The following is a 20,640-nucleotide window of genomic DNA, read 5'->3' as shown; positions in this document are numbered from 1 at the left end:
TTGCAATAAATGAGTAATTTGAGTGCTTCTCCACTTGAATTTTAATACAATCTCAGGCAACAATGTACATAAATCCCAAAAATAATAGGATTAGAACTGAACTGGAAAGGACGTTTATTTATTTCAACTATTTGTTATTTCAATGAGATGACTGAAGTCTGGAGACATTCATTCAATAATGTACCTAAGCTAAAGTTAGTGGCAGAGAAATTAGTTCAAAAACATAAAATGTCTCATGATTTTGTTTTCATTTGTTCACAAATGTTAAGTTTATATACATTAAACATAATCCATTTTTTTATTTAATTCATAGTCTAGTAGGAGAGTTCCAAACCAGGAAGATAAATTAATAGACATTATTCTTGAGATGTTATTTTGAATTTAGATTATTTTTCTTATTAAATCTGGAAACAACTTTTTTAATGCAGTGTTACTCACTTAAAAATAACAGCATGATATTGTCAAACTGTAAGCATGAGAATGCTAACTCTTATAAGACTCAGAGACATATTATGAATGCACCACAAAAATTTAAGAATGACAGAAATTCCAAAAGTTTGACCGTATTGTCACAGCATTTAATCTCTTATTCACCAGAATGTCTTGAATGATGCTTGTGAAAATCTAACACGCTATAAGGAAGCAGTCACCAGGGCAGTGGAGAGCATCACTTCCCTCGAAGCCATCGTTGTACACTACAGAATAGACATTGGTAATCCAGAAGAATCTCTAGAGATGCCGCTTCGAAAACAAGAGGAATTGGAATCCACAATAGCAGACATCCAGGACCTCACTGAGAAACTGGGAATGATATCCAGCCCCGAAGCCAAACTACAACTTCAGTGTACTTTACAGGAACTAGTTTCTAAAAACTCAGCAATGAAGGAAGCTGTCAAAGTACAGGAAACTGAGGCAGAAAGGTAGGTCCTCCTCCAAAGGTAATCTTTAAGAACATAAAACATAGCTTTACGGTATAATTCAACTATGTTTTAAAATACAGTTTTAAGAACATAAAATATAGGTTTTTTTAATTAACACGTATGCATTAGAGATAATTTGGAAAATATGGTAAAGTTGAAAAAATTACAATGTAAAGAAAACTGGTAAATATTCTGTTTTTTTTTTTTTTGTTGTTGTTGTTTTCTTATTTAATATTGGGTACATACAACAGAGTGTTTATAAAAGTATGTGTATGGTATAAGTAATAATGATAAAACTAACATCTGTGTACCCAAAGGTGTACATCATTAACTTGAGTTCTCTTGTGTGCTCGTTCTCCCTCCTCTCAGAAATAACCATTCTGCTAAATTGTGTTTACTATTCTCCTTTCATTGTACTTTTACTATGTGTTTGTGTGTCTTGTTGTTACAATTTCAAACTAATACCTAGTGTGTACATTCTTCTTTTTTTTTGGGGGGGGGGGTGAGTATATTTATGGCATATATGGAATATTTTGATACAGGTATGCAGGGTGTAATAATTGAATCAGGGTAGATGAGATATTCATCTTTTCAAGCATTCATCTTTTGTGTTACAAACCAATTATATTCTTTTAGTTATTTTTAAATGCACAATTAAATTATTATTGAACATAGTCACTCTGTGGTGCTATCAAATACCAGATCTGATTCATTCTTTCTATTATTTTTGCCATCTCACTTCCACCTCCCCTGCTACTCTTCCCAGACTCTGGTAACCACCCTGCTACTCTCTATGTTCATGAATTCACTTGTTTTGATTAGATCCCACAAATAAGTGAGAATATGCGATGATCGTCTTTCTGTGCCTGGCTTATTTCACTTAACATCATGACCTCCAGTTCTATTTATGTTGTTGCAAATGACAGGATCTCGTTATTTTTTGTGGCTGAATAGTACTCCATTGTGTATGTGTACCACAGTTTCTTCATCTGTTTATCTGTGGATGGACACTTGGGTTGCTTCTAAATCTTGACTACTGTGAATAATGCTGCAATAAACATGGGAGTGCAGATATCTTTTCAATATACTGATTTCTTTGGGTATATACACAGCAGTGGGATTCCAGGATCATATGGTAGCTCTATTTTGAGTTTTTTGAGGATCCTCCAAACAGTTCTCCATAGTGGTTACGCTAATTTGCATTCTCACCCACAGCATATGAGGATTATCTTTTCTCCATATCCTTGCCAACATTTATTATTGCCTGTCTTTTGGCCAAAAGCCATTTTAACTAGCCGAGATGATGTTTCATTGTAGTTTTGATTTCTATTTCTCGGATCAGTGATGCTGAACACCTCTCATATACCTGTTTGCCATTTGTTTGTCTTCTTTTGATAAATGTCTATTCAATTTTGCCCATTTTTTAATTGGATTATTAATTTTTATCTGTAGAGTTATTTGAGCTCCTTATATATTCTGGTTATGAATCCCTTGTCAGATGGGTAGTTTGAAAATATTTTCTCTCATTCTGTAGGTTGTCTCTTCACTTTGTTAGTTATTTCCTTTGCTGTGCAAAAGCTTTTTAACTTGATGTTATTCCATTTGTACATTTTTGCTTTGGTTATCTGTGCCTGTGGAATATTATTGGATGGATGAAGATATAGATAATCCAGTTTTCCAGAACCATATCGATATCTTTCTATAGGTTGGAAACCATATATTGGTATCTTTCTATAGGTTGGAAAGTTCTCTGTTACAATCTTTTTGAGTAAACTTTCGACCCATTATCTCTCCCTCTACCTCCTCTTTAAGGCCAATAACTCTTTTTTTCTTTTTTGAAACAGAGGCTTGCTCTGTCACCCAGGCTGGAGTGCAGTGGCACAATCTTGGCTCACTGCAACCTCTGCCTTCTGGATTCAAGCAATTCTCATGCCTCAGCCTCCCAGATAGCTGGAATTACAGGCTCAAGCTACTATACTGGCTAATATTTTGTATATTTAGTAGAGACGGGGTTTGCCCATGTTGGCCAGGCTGGTCTTGAACTCCTGTCCTCAAGTAATCTGCCTGCCTCGGCCTCCCAAAGTGTTGAGATTACAGGTGTGAGCCACTGCATTCAGCCTGATAACTCTAGGACTTACCTTTTTGAGGATATTTTCTAGATTTTGTGGGCATGCTTTATTTTTTTCTGTTCCTTTTACTTTTTAATCTCTGCTGACTGTGTGTTTTCAAATGGCCTGTCTTCAAGCTTAATAATTCTTTCTTCTGCATGATCAGTTCTGCTGGTAAGAGACTCTGATGCATTCTTCAGTATGTCAGTTGCAGTTTTCAGCTCCAGAATTTCTGCTTGATTCTTTCTGGTTATTTCAATCCCTTTGTTAAATTTATGATTTTGAATTCCTTCTCTGTTACCTTGAATTTATTTGATTTTCCTCAAAACAGCTAGTTTGAATTCTCTGTCTGAAAGGTCACATATTTCTCTCTCTGAAACTGGTTCCTGGTGTCTTACTTTGGTGAAATCATGTTTTCATGGATGGCCTTGATGTTTGTGGATGTTTGTCAGTGTCTGGGAATTGAAGAGTTAGGTATTCTTGTAGTCAGAATCTGGGACTCTTTGTACCTGTCCTTCTTGGGCAGGCTTTCCAGGTATCCTAAGATACTTGAGGGTTATGATCTAAGTTTTTGGTCACTGTGATCATATCTGCGTTACAGGATACCGCAAGCCTGATAAGGCTTTGTTTTTTGCAGAGTCATAGAGCTACCATCTTGGTGGTCTTGTATAAGATCTGGAAGAATTCTCTGGATTAGGATGCAGAGACTCTTGTTATTTTCCCTCACCTTCTCTCAAATAAATGGAATCTCTGTGTGGACCTGCCCAGAGCTGGGACAGAGGTGACACAAGCACCCCTACAGGTAGTGCACTGGATCAAACCAGAAGTCAGCACAGCATCATCACTGGGTCTTGCCCAAGGCCCTCTGTAAACAGTACCTGACTATTGCCCATGTTTGCTCAAGGCCCTAGGGCTCTACAATCAACAGATGATGAAGCCAGCCAGGCTTATGTCCTTCCCTTAAGGGTGGCACGTTGCCCTGCAGCTGGGTGAGTTCAGATACGCTGCCTGAGAGCCAGTGCCTGGAGTTGGAAACCTTAGGACTCTGCCTGGTCCCGTGTACCGTGGCTGAGCTGACACCCAAACCACAAGACAAAGTCCTTCACATCTTGTCTCCGCTTTCCCCATGTCTACCACCACTATAAGCTCATGGAAAGTACTGCCAGAATACTGCTCGTGTTCACTGAAGGCCCAAAGGGTCTTCAGTCAGCCTGTGGTGAAGGCTGCCAGACCTGGGACTCATTATTCAGGGCAGTGGGCTCTCTCCTCTGGCCCACGGTGAGTCTTCAGATACTGTCCAAGAGCTAAGACCTACACCCCAAGGGCCCACTTAGTACTCTTTCCTCTGCTTGCTCAAGCAGAAAGGGCCTCTCCTGTAGCCACCACAGCTGTGAATGTGCTGAGTCACACCCGAAGCCAGCATGTCTCGGTCTTACCCAAGGCCCACAGCATGTACTACCCAGTTGCCACTGCTGATTACTCAGGGCCTAGGGCTCTTTTGTCAGCACGTGATGAATCCTACCAGGACAGGTCCTTCCTTTCAAGGCAGTGGGTTCTCTTCTGGCCCAGGGTGTGTCTAGAAATGTCATCTAGGAGCTTGGGCCTGGAATGGGGGTTGAAAACTCTGCCCAGTGCCCAGTCCTACTTAGCTGGTATCCAAGTTGTAAGAAAAAAGTCCCCTTTACTCTTCCCTCTCCTTTCCTCAAGTAGAAGGGTCTCTTTTGGAGCTGTGAGCTATGCTTCATGGGGTTGGAGAAAGGGTAACGCCAGGGACTCCCTTAGCCGCCCTGCTGGTGTCTCACTTGATCATATGCCTCACCAAGTCCTCTGGCTCTGAGACTTACCTAGGAGTTGCAATCCTTGTGGTTTCAACAACCTTTGAAGTTTATTTAGGATCGTAGAGTACTTTAGCCCGAGGTGATGAGGCTTGCTGCAGTTCTGGTTTCAACCCCTAGGATGGGCAGTTGCCCTCTGGCTAGGGCTAGTCTAAATGCTTCCTCCATAGGTGCTGGCTGAGTTCTGCCCTATGTTAGAGCACTACATTCCAATGCAAAGGACCCTCAGTTGCTGGGCTTTCCCTCCCGCAATTGCACAGATCCTCTCTCTTGCCATGTTGCCACTGCTAGGCGATGGGTGAGGAGTGGCATCAGCAATTCAAGACTGCCTTTTTAATACTCTTCCATGCCTCTTTCAGAGATATGAAGATAAAATTAGGTACTGTGATTGCTCGTGTAATTTTTTTTTTCTATGAAGTTGCTTTTGTATGGAGATGGTGGCAAAGTGGGGAGGATGATCAGTAGAGGCTTCTGTTCAGCCATCTTATTCCTCCTGCATACCTCACTTCATTTTTTTCAAACCCATCATTATGAATCTGAGGTTTATTCATGTTCTTAGTAAAATTTATTTTATTTATTTAATTAATTTATTGTTTTTTTGAGATGGAGTCTCACTGTGTCACCCAGGCTGGAGTGCAATGCCGCCGTCTCAGCTCACTGCAACCTCTGCCTCCCAGGTTCAAGCAATTCCCCTGCCTCAGCCTCCCGAGTAGCTGGGATTACAGACATGTGCCACCATGCCTGGTTAATTTTTGTGTTTTTGGTAGAGACAGGGTTTCACCATGTTGGTCAAGCTGGTCTTGAACTCATGAGCTCATGATCTGCCTGCCTTGGCCTCCCAAAGTGCTGGGATCAGGAGTGAGCCACCACACCTGGCTAGTAAAATTTATTTACTTAGCTATTGATGGGCATTTGGATTGCTTCCAGCTTTTGCATTCACAAACAGTGCTACTTAGGAACATTTTTAAGTGTAATAAATTCCCTTGGGTAATTATCTGGGAGTGTGATCATTTGGATCAAAAAGTTATATACATCTTAAACTTTTAATACCAAATGATTTTGCCAATTTCCACTCAAACCAGCCGCATATATAAGTATTTCAGTTGTCCCATATCCTTGCCAACATTTCATATTGTGAGATGTAATTTTTGCCATTCTGATGAGTAACCAAGAGGTATTTCCCCAAACAGGCTTTGTGTGAGCAACATGGCTGTTTATTCACCTGGGTGCAAGTGGGCTAAGGCCGAAAAAGGCATTAGGCAAAGGGCAGTGGGATTAGGAGCTGGTTTTATAGGTTTGGGGTGGGCAGTGGAAAGTACAGAGTAAGATCAGTTACAGTGGTGGGGGTAGGAGCAAGGAGTATACATTACTATAAGTTAGTTGCAATAGCAGGTGAGATAACAGTGTTATCATAATAACAGTTAAGATGGCAGGAAGGGGTGAGGGGCTTGTCCGGGGAAGCTGGGCTGGGCTATTAGGGACAATGGCAGGCGGTGGCTGGGAGACAATCAGCCAAGGTAAGCAGGACTTCAGTTGACTTCAGATGTTCAGGCTCCAGGCTTGCATGTGGAGACCTGACAGTTTTAACTTGCGCTTCTGTAACTGCTAATTAGTTTGATCTCTTTTTTTGAATGTTTATTGGTTATTCGTGTTTTCTCTTCTGTAAAATGCTTATTCAAGCCTTAACTCAGTTTTATTGGTTATCTGATTTTTTCTTACTGATTTGTAGGAATCATGTGTTTTAGAGACTAGTCGTATGTGTTACAAATATTCTTGCAGAGGGAGTTTTCTGTTAGACACTCATCCTGGGATCCGCTCCCAGCCTTTATGGTCTGCCCCCCCACCTTTCAGTAGGAATCAAAGAAAACTGAAACTCAAGTGCCCTCAAGGCAAAAAACTGGTCCTACAACTTTGCTCATTTCTGTATATTTCCATTTTGCAGCATGACTTCCCAATTCCTTGCCAATTTATTCATGTGTTTTAAGAGTTGTTTTTAAAAAATAATTTGATACAGAGTTTTTAGTTACATTCAATGGGTGATTTAGGCTGTGTCTATTTTGGTATACATAATTTTATAGTGTTTTAAAATATATATGCTGTATGTAAAATGTCAAATATCCAGCTTTATTTTAAAATTTTATAACATTAGTTCTTTTCTTGATTGTAATAAGCACTTTGTAAAAGTAATTGTAATTACTCTATAATATTGTATGTGATAAATTGTTTTAATTTCCTAATCATACCTTTGTGAGTTAAGGGTATTCCAATATATGCTGTTTTAATTAATACTCCAGTGAGTAAAGATATTTTACTGTGCAAAAGATTTAAGATAAATTCCATATGTTTAGGATACATTTCTTAAGGTAAATTGCAGAAGCTGCATTAATGGGTCAAAGATAGGAATAGTTTTAAGACTAAGTGGTTTTCCACAAGAATTGTACCAATTTACAGCTCATCAGTGTGTTCAAGAATGCAGTTTTCATTGACTGAAGTGAACTTTAAAAAACCCCAAAACTCTCCAGTTTAGAGGACAGCCCTTTCTTCCTTTTAAAGTTTGCATTTAAAGCCATATGCAGGTCCCTTTGGGAATCATTAGTTGATAATAACTTCTTAGAAAACATGTTAAAATGGATTGGCTAGCAAGAAAGAAAGTTGTCCTATCTTCTCTTAGAAATTAAGTGTGGAGTATTTATTCTGGGAAATTTAGAATGGATTGTGTTAAATAAAATTTAATATCATTTTTCTTTCTAACTGTGACTCACTAGGTATCTTGAGAATTACAAATGCTGTAGAAAAACTGAAGAGGATATTTACACTAACCTCAGCAAAATAGAGACAGTTCTTGGGCAATCCATGTCCTCATTGCCATTGTCTTACAGAGAAGCTTTAGAGCACTTGGAACAGAGCAAGGTAATAGTATTTGCAATTGTCCAGTAAGTCTGTGTGCAAAAAATTGCAGAACAAACTGGCAGAGGCAGCAGAGAATATGGCCCTGTTATGACCCATGGAAGTCTTCATGCTGAGTTAAATACCCACAAATATTCCTCAAATTGAAAGCCAGAGGGTAATGTTATATATATATTTGAGAGAGAGTCTCCCCTAGACCGGAGTACAGTTGTGCAGTGTCAACTCACTGCAGTTTCCAACCCGCAGGTTCAAGTGATTTGATTCTCCTGCCTCAGCCTGACTAGCGGTGATTACAGGTGCCTGCCACCAGGCCCGGCTAATTTTTGTGTTTTTAGTAGAGATGGGGTTTCACTATGTTCGCCAGACTGATCTTGAACTCCTGACTTCAAGAGGTCCACCAGCCTTAGCCTTTCAGAGTGCTGGGATTACAGGCGTGAGCCACTGCACCTGGACTAATGTAATATATTAAAGCTTAAAAAAAAAAACCCAGAAGGGACCGGACATGGTGGCTCACGCCTATAATCCCAGCACTTTGGGAGGCCGAGGTGAATGGATGACGAGGTCAGGAGTTCAAAACCAGCCTGGTCAACATGGTCGAAACCCTATCTCTACTAAAAATACAAAATTTAGCTGGGTATGGTGGTGTGTGCCTATAATCACAGTTACTCGGGAGGCTGAGGCAGGAGAATTGCTTGAACTGGGACCCAAAAGGCGGAGGTTGCAGTGAGCCAAGATTGTGCCACTGCACTGCAGCCTGGGCTACAGAGGAAGACTGCATCTCAAAACAAACAAACAAAACCAGAAGGAAGGAAATGAAGCAATGGTACTGGGAGATTTAATTAATCAGGTTTACAGGACAGTCATCCCCCTAGTAGCATCCTGTCCTCATTGATGGCTTTTCTAATGCTTCACTTCTCATGTTACGTTGAGGGATGCTGTTGGATCAATGACAGAGCTTTGTTGTCCACTGAGCACTTACTACAACTGTTAAAAGCTCTAAATTCTGGTTACTTTTTAGACTCTGTTACAAAGCAATTTGAGCTTTTACTTATTTTCATCTGTTAGAATCTATGGTATTACGTTATTTGGATTTGGATGAGGACTCTTAAATCATCTGTAGTTAACATTCACCAAAAACAAAAGCAAACCAAGAAAAACCTTTTAATATTGTGTTGGTGGTTGATATAGGGAGTGTTATGCAAAGGAACTACTTAGTAAAATATGAGACTTAAGTTAAAATAACGAAATGTACAGTAGTTCTCCCCTTAACCACAGGGTACATGTTCCAAGACACCCAGTGGATGCTTGAGACTGTGAATAACACTGAACTCTATGTATATAATTTTTTTCCTATGCACACCAATTATAAAGTTTATAAATTAGGTCCAATCAGAGATCAAATAGAGTAATTATAACATTATGCTGTAATGAAAGTTCTGTGAATATGGTCCCTTTCTCTCAAAATATCTTATTGTACTGTTTTCATCCTCCTTATTGTGATGACATGAGATTGTAAAATGCCTGGGTGATAAAATGAAGTGGGGTGAATGATACAGCCATGGCCAGGTAGCATTAGGCTACTATTAGTCGGGAACACAAACATTTGATAGCAGAACAGTTGATCTGATAACCAAGAAGGCTACTAAATGACTCATAGCCGGGAAACTTATATAGCATGGATATGCTGGACAAGGGGAAGATTCATATTCCAGGTGGGATGGAGAGAGATGGCATGAGATTTCATCACACTAGTCAGAATAGTACTTATATATTTATTTACAAATAAAACATACATTTTATATAGATAAATCTTGCAGAAAATTTATTTTCTTATTTTTTTATTTTTATTTTTATGTTTTATTATTTATTTTTTATTTCTTATTCTTCTGGAATTTTCTAATATTTTTGGACCATTGTTGATCACAAATAACCTAAACCTTGAAAGGAGAAACCAAGATAATGAGGACTACTGTACTTCTAGATTTTTTTTTTTTTTTTTTTTTCAAATAAGACAGGGTCTTGTTTTATCACCTACACTGGAGTACAGTGGTGCAATCATGGCTTATAACAGCCTTGAACTCCTGGGCTCAAGGGATCCTCCCACCCCAGCCTGCTAATTAGCTGGGGTTACAGGTATACGCCACCAGGCCTGGTTAATTTTTTAATTTTTTGTGCAGACTGGGTCTTGCTATAATGCCCAGATTGTCTCAAATTCCTGGCCTCTAGCAATCCTCCTGCCTTATCCTCCCAAAGTGCTGGAATTATAGGCATGAGCCACCATGCCCAGCCTCTTCTAGAATATTTGCTTTTGAAAGTATGTTCTTTCTTGGGAAAAAAATGGTTTATGGGTCATTATTTGTCCCTGTAGTCCCAAATTCATGCAGCATGCAATACATAGATAATTCTCATCTGGTCTAAATTGACTCCGAAAAGGATGAGAAGTGGATCATGCAATACTTACGGAAGATTGAAATAATTGTTCAAGATTTAAAAAGAGTTTGTAAGTTTAGGGAAAAAATAATAGTATGTCCCTCCTATCTTTTTTCTTTTCTTTCTTAAGGCCTTGGTATCAAATCTTATATCAACCAAAGAAGAGTTAATAAAACTACGACAGATCCTTAGACTCTTGAGACTCAGGTGCACAGAAAATGATGGCATATGTTTGCTCAAGATCGTGTCGGCTCTGTGGGAGAAGTGGCTGAGTTTGCTGGAGGCTGCTCAAGAGTGGGAGATGTGGTGCGAAGAGCTGAAGCAGGAGTGGAAATTTGTCAGTGAAGAAGTGAGTGCTTCAGTTTCAACAAACCATATAGTTTCTAACATGTTATTTAAATTGTTTTATGACTTTCACCTTGTTTTTATATAAAAAGAGTCCTCAGATGTACCATTTGTGGGCATCACTTATACGTGATACATGAATGTTTATATAGAGGTCAGGCCTTATTAAGATAACCTCCAAGAACTGATTCAGATTTTTTTATTATCTTGCCTATTTTGATAGCAGATAATTCTTATTAATAAGTGACTACTAGCTGGTTTGAGCTTCAGAGTCTTTATTGTGAAAATAACTTAACCCCTCTTGGAAATAACTGCCTCTACATTGTACTAAAGGTTAGAATTGGGTAATATGCATAATCACCAAATAATTTTGAAATTATCAATAATTTTTTGGTTTGTTTGTAGAAAGTGATTTATTTAAATAAACAGGAGAAGGAGAAACAGCTACCTCTCACACTAAGTGAGAGAAGGAAAAGCCTCTCTCACACTGAGTGAAAAGGGTTCCCTGAGGAAGAAACCCAAAGAAGGAAAACTCCCCTCACACTGAAAGAATCCAGAAAAATGGAATCTAGAAGAGGAAAGACAGCTTCCACACTGGGTGGAAGGGGACAGAGAGAGAGAGATGGAGTTTAGGAGGGGAAGACGGGCTTCTGTGAGAGAGAATGGAAGGGGACCCCAGAGAGGAAGTCCAGAAGGCAAAAGAGAGCTCCTACTATGTGGGAAGTAATTTTTAACTGTGGAAATTAGCTACAGTTGTTAAGTGTGGACCTAAAAATATGTGAGGTTATGGTGTTCTTTTGGAAAATGGTCTCAAAACCTGCATGATACATATCAATCACAAATGTTCATTTAACCTTGGTTCAGGATTCAGGTATTACCTGTATTTAGAAAGAAAAATAATTTAGAAAATTAAACTGGGTGCAGTGGCTCACATCTGTAATCCCAGCACTTTGGAAGGCTGAGACAGGAGAATTGCTTGAGCCCAGGAGTTCTAGAATAGCCCAGGCAGTGGAGTGAACCCGGTCTCTACAAAAAATAAAAAAATTATCTAGGTGTGGTGGCACATGCCTGTAGTCCCAGGTATTTGGGAGGCTGAGGTGGGAGGATCTCTTGATGGGAGGTCAAGACTGCAGTGAGCCATGATTGCACCATTGTATTCTAGCATTCCAGCCTGGACAAAAGAGCCAGACCCTGTCACACACACACACAAAACCATCAAATTATCTTAGGATGAATGTTAACCTCTATCCACTATACTATCATTTTATCTTGCTTAAAACTATTATCCTTAAAAATGAATATTATGTCAGTGGTCCTTGTCAGGCTTGACTAGTGAACAGTCTCTTGAATGTTAAAATACACTTTGTAAATCACAGTTTTGGTTGCTGCTGCTGGCACCAGTGCTTGCCTGTTGATGATAGTACCATTTATTGAGTTACTATGCTGTTCTGAGAAGGCAGTTCACACCTGTTCTCACTGAATCTTTGCATTGTCCTTGGGAAGTAAATATTGTCACCATTTTATAGATGGGAAAACTGAAGCACTGACAGATTAAGTAATGGCAGAAGGCCCCCAGGTAGAGATTGATTAATCTGTAAGCCCCTGTGGGCTGGGGCTGGAGCTGGGGCTGTCTTGCTCATGGCTGTAACCTTGGAACTCGGCTAGGGCCCTGCGCTTAGTGGGTACTTACTTAGTAAATATTTGTTGAGGAACATCTCCTATTCAAATTCAGATCTGGCCTAATTCTAAGATTTTGCTCTTTTTATTTTATCACATTATTATTCTATACCCATTTGCAATTATTTCTTATTAATTCAGAGTCCATTCATATAGAACTTTCTAATTATTCACATGAGCATTTGACAAAATCTGCTAACAAAATGGATATTCAAAGATTAGCACAAACAAAAAAAAATGGTTTAATGACAATAATAAAAACAACTACTAAATTGAGCACTTATGGTGTGGCAGGCATAGTAGGCATAGTTCAGAGCACTAGTCAAGATTCTATGAGGATATTTTTATTATCCTTACTTTGTAGATGAGGAAAGTGAGACACAATGAGACTGAGCAACTTGCACAAGGGGTAGAAGAGGATTCAATCTTAGACTCTGGTGCCTAACCATTAATCTGTCAACTTACATGATATTTACATACATCAAATTGATATAAGGCTTTAATGTAGCTTTTATCCATTCAATAAAAATTACATCATCTAACAACCCATGCATGTAAGCTTCTGTTAGCATGGTTGTTGCTTTTTTATATGACAAAGTAAATTTCTGTTTTGAACATCCCTGTAGTAGCATAATAATTCAGTCTTTGAAATAAACAGTTTATATAAGTAGACTTTTAAAAAACTTAAATGCCCAGTTTTTAAGTTTACAAATTAAAAACTAAATTTAAATTTCGATTGAACTTATGTCCCCCCACTAAAATTTTACCTCCCTGTTTTCTTAAACAGAATCTGCTTACTATATTCACTTGGGTTATTCAAAATCATCATTTTATGCTTCGAAGATCATAATGTGCTAGAATAAAATCACATTGTCAAAGATAAGGAGAGACAGGAGACTGGCCTTTTCCACTTGCACTAACAGTCATTTCTATGTTGGTTCCCTTCTCTGCTGGGTTCTGGGTTTTCCGGTCTCCTTCATTGGATTTGCATATGGTGCAACTATGGGTCCATCCCCCTTTCTAGACTGGACTTTACAATTGACCGTGACCTTAAAAGTTTTTTTTTTTTTTTTTTTTTTTTTTTTTGAGACAGAGTCTCACTCTGTTGCCCAGGCTGGAGTGCAGGGGCATGATCTTGGCTCACTGCAACCACTGCCTTCCAGGTTCAAGAAATTCTCCTGCCTCAGTCTGCCGAGTTGCTGGGGTTACAGTCATGCACCACCATGCCCAGCTAATTTTTTGTATTTTTAGTAGAGACGGGATTTCACTATGTTAGCCAGGATGATCTCCTGACCTTGTGATCTGCCCACCTCGGCTCCCAAAGTTCTGGGATTACAGGCATGAGCCACTGTGCCCAGCAACCTAAAAGTTTTATAACCAATTTTATTAGGATCCCATGTCTAAAGAAAATCATCAAGGGATTCCAGAGCCTCTTCTAGGTAGAAAAGTGAATGCACAGGTTTTTTGGCAACTATTTTACTGATTCTGAGGCTGTCTTTACATTTTCGTGTAAAATATGTTGTTGTGACAAGTGCACAGAGTCACATGGTCACCAACAAAATCAAGGGTTAAGACAATTCTGTCACCCTAGAAGTTTCCCTTGTTCTTCTTGGTGGTCAGTCCCTTCCATAACCTCCAGCCCCTGGCAAACCATTCATCTGTTTCTGTTTCCATAGTATTTCCGTTTCAAGAATGTCTTGTCACTGACTTCCCTCCAGTTTGTGGCCTTTTGAGTTTGGCTTTTTTTTCACTAAGCATAATGCACTTGAGATTCATTCTTGCTGTTGTTTGTATCAGTAGTTAATTTATCTTGATTCCTGAGTAGTATTGCATTGGGTGGGTATAATACAGTTTGTTTATTCATTCACAAGTTGAAGAATTGCCTAGTTTGGGGGTAAAATTACTGTCTTAATAAAAATTGTTCTCCCTCTTGTATTTCCCCTTCTCAATCACTTAGCAACTTCACAGTGGACAGCAGAGCTTGGGACTGAGGCTTGCAAATGGGTGATTTATTTGGAAATTGATCCCAGGGAACAGGAATGGGAGACTAGGAAAGGTCTGAGGGTCGATTTACTCTTACTGGATCATGGTTGCTACAGCTGCCCGTTTGTGGTTATTATCAGGTTAAATCTGCACAGTTCTGATGTGTAAGCACCAAGAGGTTCTGCTATTAAGTCCTGGATTACAGACATAGTTTTTTCAACGCTGAGGCACATTGGAAACCCTAGATGTACAATTCTCCCACTGATGTAGCCATTTCTTTATTTGCATGCTAGTTTCCAGCAGGGGGACACAGAATGACCCAGTGGAACCCTTATCTCATTCCCTGGTGGAAGTGTAGCTGTCTGGCGAAGAACCAGGACTTCTAATCCAACTGAATTTAGGTTTGAGGTGATGAGAAATACCCATTTCATGCCTGTGTCTCTTAGACAGTGGCCAGCCTACACCTGCATCCATGTATTCTAGTTATTGGGTACCCAACTGGATCATATAGCCCAAATGGCAGGGCAGGTTATACCACAATCTGACCCTCCTATGGTGCCTTTTCTCTAGGCCCCTCTTGACATTGGCAGTATTCTGATAAATGGATCTGAGCAGTAATCCCAAGGATGGCATATACTGCCTCCCAGACCCCAAAAGGTCCATTCAATGCCGTGTCTCTTTCTTAGTGGTAGAATTACAAGGTTGAACAACTTCACCTTTACCTTAGAGGAGAAGTCCTGGCATGTCCCAGGCCACTGGACATCTGGAAACTTAACTGAAACGGGCTCCTGAATTTTCACAGGCTTTGTTTCTCACCCTCTGGCATGTCTGACTGGACATTCAGGTCCTTCCTCACCATTTCAGTTAGCATGATATCATTAACATAGATGACTGGAATGACATGTTGTAATGTCATGATTGCAGGATCTGTGACTGTTTGAACACAGAGCAGGAGAGTGAACCATCACTGAGGCAGAATGTGGTAACTGAGTATGGCAGTTGAGGAGCGGGCCAGGGGATTCAACGGGGGGCATAAGAGTGACCTGATTCAGGGGCCTTTGAGACTTTTTTCTATATCTTAGTTCAGTTCAGGACTGATGGAACTCCCAGTTTCTAGATATGTGATGTAATAGGTTATGTATTTCTGAGTTCTGTGTACACCGTTATTGATAAATACTTGATTGGTTCAGTTTGTGTCTGGGTAGTTAGAATCTGCTGGACTTCCTTTTTGAGCATATAGGGATTGGAAGTGAAAGAAAAGAGATCTGCAGAAAAGTTTTTCATATCTAAAAGTTGCCCAACCTCTTCTACTTAGTGAAAGCAGTTTGGTGGAGCTCATATGCTTATCTCAGGAGAAATGTTGCTTTATCCAACTGAAATCTGAAGGAGAAATAAATTATTTATGAAGATAAGCAACAGCATTTCCTTCATCTCACAAGAGCAATACTCCATTTTAATCACACGTCTACATGAGCAATAGCTGGGAATTATGGGATTATGGTATTCTGATAGTAGACAATTAATATTCCCAGCTATAGGAAAACGGACTAGAATATGGCACTAGGAACCCTTTGAAGAGAGAGCATACCAAAATTATGGCTACTTCAGGTCCTGGCATGGTTATTGTATATTTTACTTATTTTAGTTCGTTCTTTTTGTTTATTGAATTAGATTGAACGAGAAGCAATTATTTTAGATAATCTTCAGGAAGAACTCCCTGAAATTTCCAAAACAAAAGAGGCAGCCACCACAGAAGAACTCTCTGAGCTGCTAGACTGTTTATGCCAATATGGAGAGAATATGGAGAAGCAGCAGCTGTTACTGACTCTACTTCTTCAGCGCATCAGAAGGATCCAGAATGTTCCTGAAGGCTCAGGGACTGTGGAAACTGTGCCGGCATTTCAAGAAATTACTTCTATGCAAGAACGATGCAACCAGTAAGATTTATGAAAAATGATTAAGGACATGTGCTTGACAATTATGGCTCAAAATTTAGAAAATATATATAGAGGCCGGGCATGGTGGCTCACGCCTGTAATCCCAGCACCTTGGGAGGCCGAGGCGGGTGGATCACGAGGTCAGGAGATCGAGACCATCCTGGTCAATATGGTGAAATCCCGTCTCTACTAAAAATACAAAAATTAGCTGGGCATAGTGGCGTGTGCCTGTAATCCCAGCTACTCAGGAGGCTGAGGCAGGAGAATTGCTTGAACCCAGGAGGCGGAGGTTGCGGTGAGCCGAGATCGCGCCATTGCACTCCAGCCTGGGTAACAAGAGCGAAACTCCGTCTCAAAAAAAAAAAAAAAAAAAAAATATATATATATATATATATATATATATATGTATAGAATAATGTTAAATGATAAAATAGAGTTGAGGCGAGACAACACTGATAGGTATAAAAAGGGATGGAAAAGATTAATAACTGTAATTAAGCACTTTTTGCATCCTGGTATTAAAGAAAATGAATGTCCTTCCAATTTCCTTTTTTTTCCCTTTTTTCTAGTTTAGTAATACATATTCATTACAGAAAATTTAGAAAATATGAAAATTACAAAAATTAATATAAAATCTACCTTAATGTCACCATTCAGCAACAACCACTGCCAATCACTTTTTTCTCCTTTTTTCAACTATGATTTTGTTTTTAAATAAGTTGAGATCAGAATACTTACACTGTTCTGTATTCTGCTGAGTAGTTTATCAGCAAATTTCGTTTGCCATTTTATGCCCTTAAATGTTCTTTTAAAACGTAACTAGCTGTGGCTGGGCATGGTGGCTCATGCTTGTAATCCCACCATTTTGGGAGGCCAACACAGGTGGGTCACCTGAGGTCAGGAGTTCGAGACTAGCCTGGCCAACATGGAGAAACGCCATCTCTACTAAAAATAACAAAAAATCAGCTAGGCTTGGTGGTGCACGCCTGTAATCCCAGCTACTTAGGAGGCAGAGGCAGGCGAATCACTTGAACCCAGGAGGTGGAGGTTGCAGTGAGCTGAGATCGTGCCATTGCACTCCAACCTGAAAAACTCCATCTCAAATAAAATAAAATAAAAAATATAACTAGTTATATAATTTCTACCTTATCGATATGCCATAATTTATTACACCAAGCCTCTAATAAGGAATCTTTAAATTCTGGTTTTGTTTTTAATTTTCATAACACTGCTGTGAATATTCTTATGCCAGAATCTGTATTTTCATCTGTGACTAATTCATTGAGAAAGATACTGAGAAATAGAATCACTAGGTCAAAGAATATAATAATTTTATCGCTAGAGGTCCTCTGAAGAAAAGAACTGTTTTTTTCTCTCTACCCTAACACACCATGTAACAAAGCACTTCTGACAGCATGTTGGGTGGCCACAGGGTCGGGGGGATCCCCACACACCAAGCAGTTCTCGAGCAGACACCAGTTCATTTCTCACACTGTCCACCCAGAGACAGCATGAGATCACACAGGCTGGAGGCATCCCACAATCCATCCCACAAGAGGCCCTCCACTTCAGATGCCAATCACAAGCAGTAGGTTGCTACCTATATACTGTACTTCTCCTTTTATTTATTTATTTATTTTTATTTTGAGACAGAGTCTTGATCTGTCACCCAGGTTAAAGTGCAATGGCATGATCTTGGCTCACTGCAGTCTCTGCTTCCTGGGTTCAAGCAATTCTCCTGCCTCAGCCTCCTGAGTAGCTAGGATCACGGGCATGCACCACCATGCCCCACTAATATTTGTATTTTTAGTAGACGAGGAGTTTCACCATGTTGGCCAGGCTGGTCTCAAACTCCTGACCTCCCACAGTACTGGGATTACAGGCGTGAGCCACCGCACCCAGCTGGTACACTTCTGACTGATAGACTTTAAATCAAGGGAAACACCTTTCTTAGGTTCAGTGTACTTGCTAGAGTAGTTCACAGAACTCAGGGAAACACTTTACTCATATTGACCAGTTTATTAATTTTATTAATAAAGGATATAATGAAGACTAGAGATGAACAGCCAGATGGAAGAGGTTTCTACGGCATGGTATAGGAAGGGGCGTGGGGCTTCCCTGCCTTCTGGGTGGTTCAACCCCTGGGAACCTTCAGGCTTTCAGCAATCCAGCAGCTCTCTGAACCCTGTCTTTTGGGGTTTTTTATGGAGACTTTATTTTGTAGTCATGATTGATTACATAACTGGCCGTTGGCAATCAATCAACTCAACCTTCAGTTTCTGACTCCTCCCCAGAGATTTGGGGGTGTATGTTGGAGGGTGGGGTGGTACTGAAACTTCCGGCCTTCTAATCACATAGTTGGTTCCCCTGACAATCAGCCCTAATCCTGAGGCTACTCAGGATCCTACCTAGAGTTGCCTCCTTAGAACTAAAGATGCTCGTATTACTCAGGAAATTACAAAGGTCTTAGGAGCTCTGTGTCAGGAACTGGTCAAAAACCAAGTGTTAGAACAAAAGACTCCTAGCTAGCATTCCTGTCTACAAGGGTATTAAGAGCTCTGTCTTAGGAACCAGAGCAGAGATCAGGCATATATTTATTATATCACAATATCATAGATACTTACCAAGTAACCCTCAAGAAAGATTTTATCCACTTCAGTGCCTCTTCTGATGTTTGCTACATCCGTAGCAAAATGGGTCAGCTCAAGAGTAAAAAGGCCACTGCGTTGTCCGTTCCCAAGAGCCCACCCATGACTCCTTTCACACCTCTGAGTTATTTTCATTTGAGCTCAAGGATTAATTACATGGAGAAGAGAACAGAGATGTCAGTTACAATGTAATGTGTGAAAGGAGAATATTCGGAGTGAAAGGTTTGGAGAGGTTTTTGATTAAGTGATAGATTTCGATACCTGTTTTTATATGTGGTACATCCATTGTTGAAAGTTGTTAACTTTGTTTCTTAGAGGAAGTAACCATCCTTTAGGAGCTATTCAGGCATTTCATTAATTGTTGCAATAAAAGTGTTGCACAGAAAGCGGGATAAAGAAACAATTATATTTTGATGTTCTCTTTTAGGCTTCTTCAGAAAGCTCAAAAAAATAAGGAATTGGTGCAGACTGAAATCCAAGAAAGACATTCCTTTACAAAAGAGATCATTGGTTTGAAGAATTTATTTCAACAGACCTCAACTTCTTTCCAAAATATGGCATTCCAGGACCACCCAGAAAAGGCAGAACAAGTTGAGGTAAGTGAGGAATTAATTAGTGAATGTGGCAGGCACAGGCCCACAGTCTTGTATCCAAAGTCCTTGGGGTGGAGATAACTCAGTGGCTGGGTTTAGGGGAGTGGTCTGGGGAGAGAGAGAGGCACGTGCAAAGGCCCTGTGGCATGACATGGGCAGAACTGAGGGAGAAGATCTGTGTGGCTGGAGAGCAGGGAACAGAGTTGAAACAAGTCTGGAAGATAGGCCAGTCTGGACCAAGCAGCCTGCTTTCAACTATGTTTCCAGTGTGTTTGGTGAACAAGGGTGTCAGACCACTCTTGAGGAGCATGATAGGCTACTCTTTTGGTAGCACATGGTGCCCTGTCTCTGATAGGGGCTATGTATACCCTGCAGGTCATCTGGAATCTCATTTCATTTTTTTATTACTATAATTTAAGTTCTGGGGTACATGTGCAGATTGTGCAGGATTGTTACGTAGGTATACACATGCCATGGTGGTTTGCTGCATCCATCCCCCCATCATCTACATTAGGTATTTCTCCTAATGTTATCCTTCCCCAATCCCCCGACTCCCTGCTCTCCCTCCCGTAGTCCCCCATCCCTGAGCAGGCCCCAGTGTGTGATGTTCTTTTCTCTGTGTCCACATGTTCTCATTGTTCAACACTCACTTATGAGTGAGAACATGTGGTGTTTGGTTTTCTGTTCTTGTGTCAGTTTGCTGAGAATGATGGTTTCCAGATGCATCCATGTCCCTGCAAAGGACATGAACTCATCCCTTTTTATGGCTGCATAGTATTCCATGGTGTATATGTGCTACATTTTCTTTATCCAGTCTATCATTGATGGGCATTTGGGTTAGTTCCAAGTCTTTGCTGTTATAAACAGTGCTGTCATGAACATATATGTGCATGTGTCTTTATAGTAGAATGATTTATAATCCTTTGGGTATATACCCAGCAATGAGATTACTGGGTCAAATGGTGTTTCTATTTCTAGATCCTTGAGGAATCACCACACTCTCTTCCCCTGTGGTCAAACTAATTTACACTCCCACCAACAGTGTAAAAGCATTCCTATTTCTCCCATCCTCTCTAGCACCTGTTGTCTCCAGCTTTTTAATGATCACCATTCTATTTATTTATTTATTTATTTATTTGTTTATTTTTTGAGACAGAGTTTCGCTCTGTCACCAGGTGCCAGACTGGAGTGCAGTGGTGCAATCTCGGCTCACTGCAACCTCTGCCTCCTGGGTTCAAGCTATTCTCCTGCCTCAGC

General features: G+C 40.0%; 1 protein-coding gene across 6 annotated transcripts in view; it reads left to right on the top strand.

The window, feature by feature from the left end:
- SYNE2 (spectrin repeat containing nuclear envelope protein 2) overlaps positions 1–20,640 on the top strand; it is a 390,475-nt gene that overhangs the window by 216,445 nt on the left and 153,390 nt on the right. For all 6 annotated transcript variants that reach the window (XM_074393137.1, XM_074393136.1, XM_074393135.1 and 3 more), the window contains exons 49-53: positions 598–920; positions 7,629–7,773; positions 10,331–10,549; positions 15,877–16,142; positions 19,218–19,386. In XM_074393137.1, coding sequence (XP_074249238.1) covers positions 598–920; positions 7,629–7,773; positions 10,331–10,549; positions 15,877–16,142; positions 19,218–19,386 — 1,122 coding nt within the window. The remainder of the gene's footprint in view (positions 1–597; positions 921–7,628; positions 7,774–10,330; positions 10,550–15,876; positions 16,143–19,217; positions 19,387–20,640) is intronic.

This window comes from Saimiri boliviensis, chromosome 2, assembly GCF_048565385.1.
Source record: "Saimiri boliviensis isolate mSaiBol1 chromosome 2, mSaiBol1.pri, whole genome shotgun sequence".
NCBI lineage: Eukaryota > Metazoa > Chordata > Mammalia > Primates > Cebidae > Saimiri > Saimiri boliviensis.
Note: the sequence above shows the minus strand (reverse complement) of the source record. Positions and strands in the feature narration are given on the sequence as shown.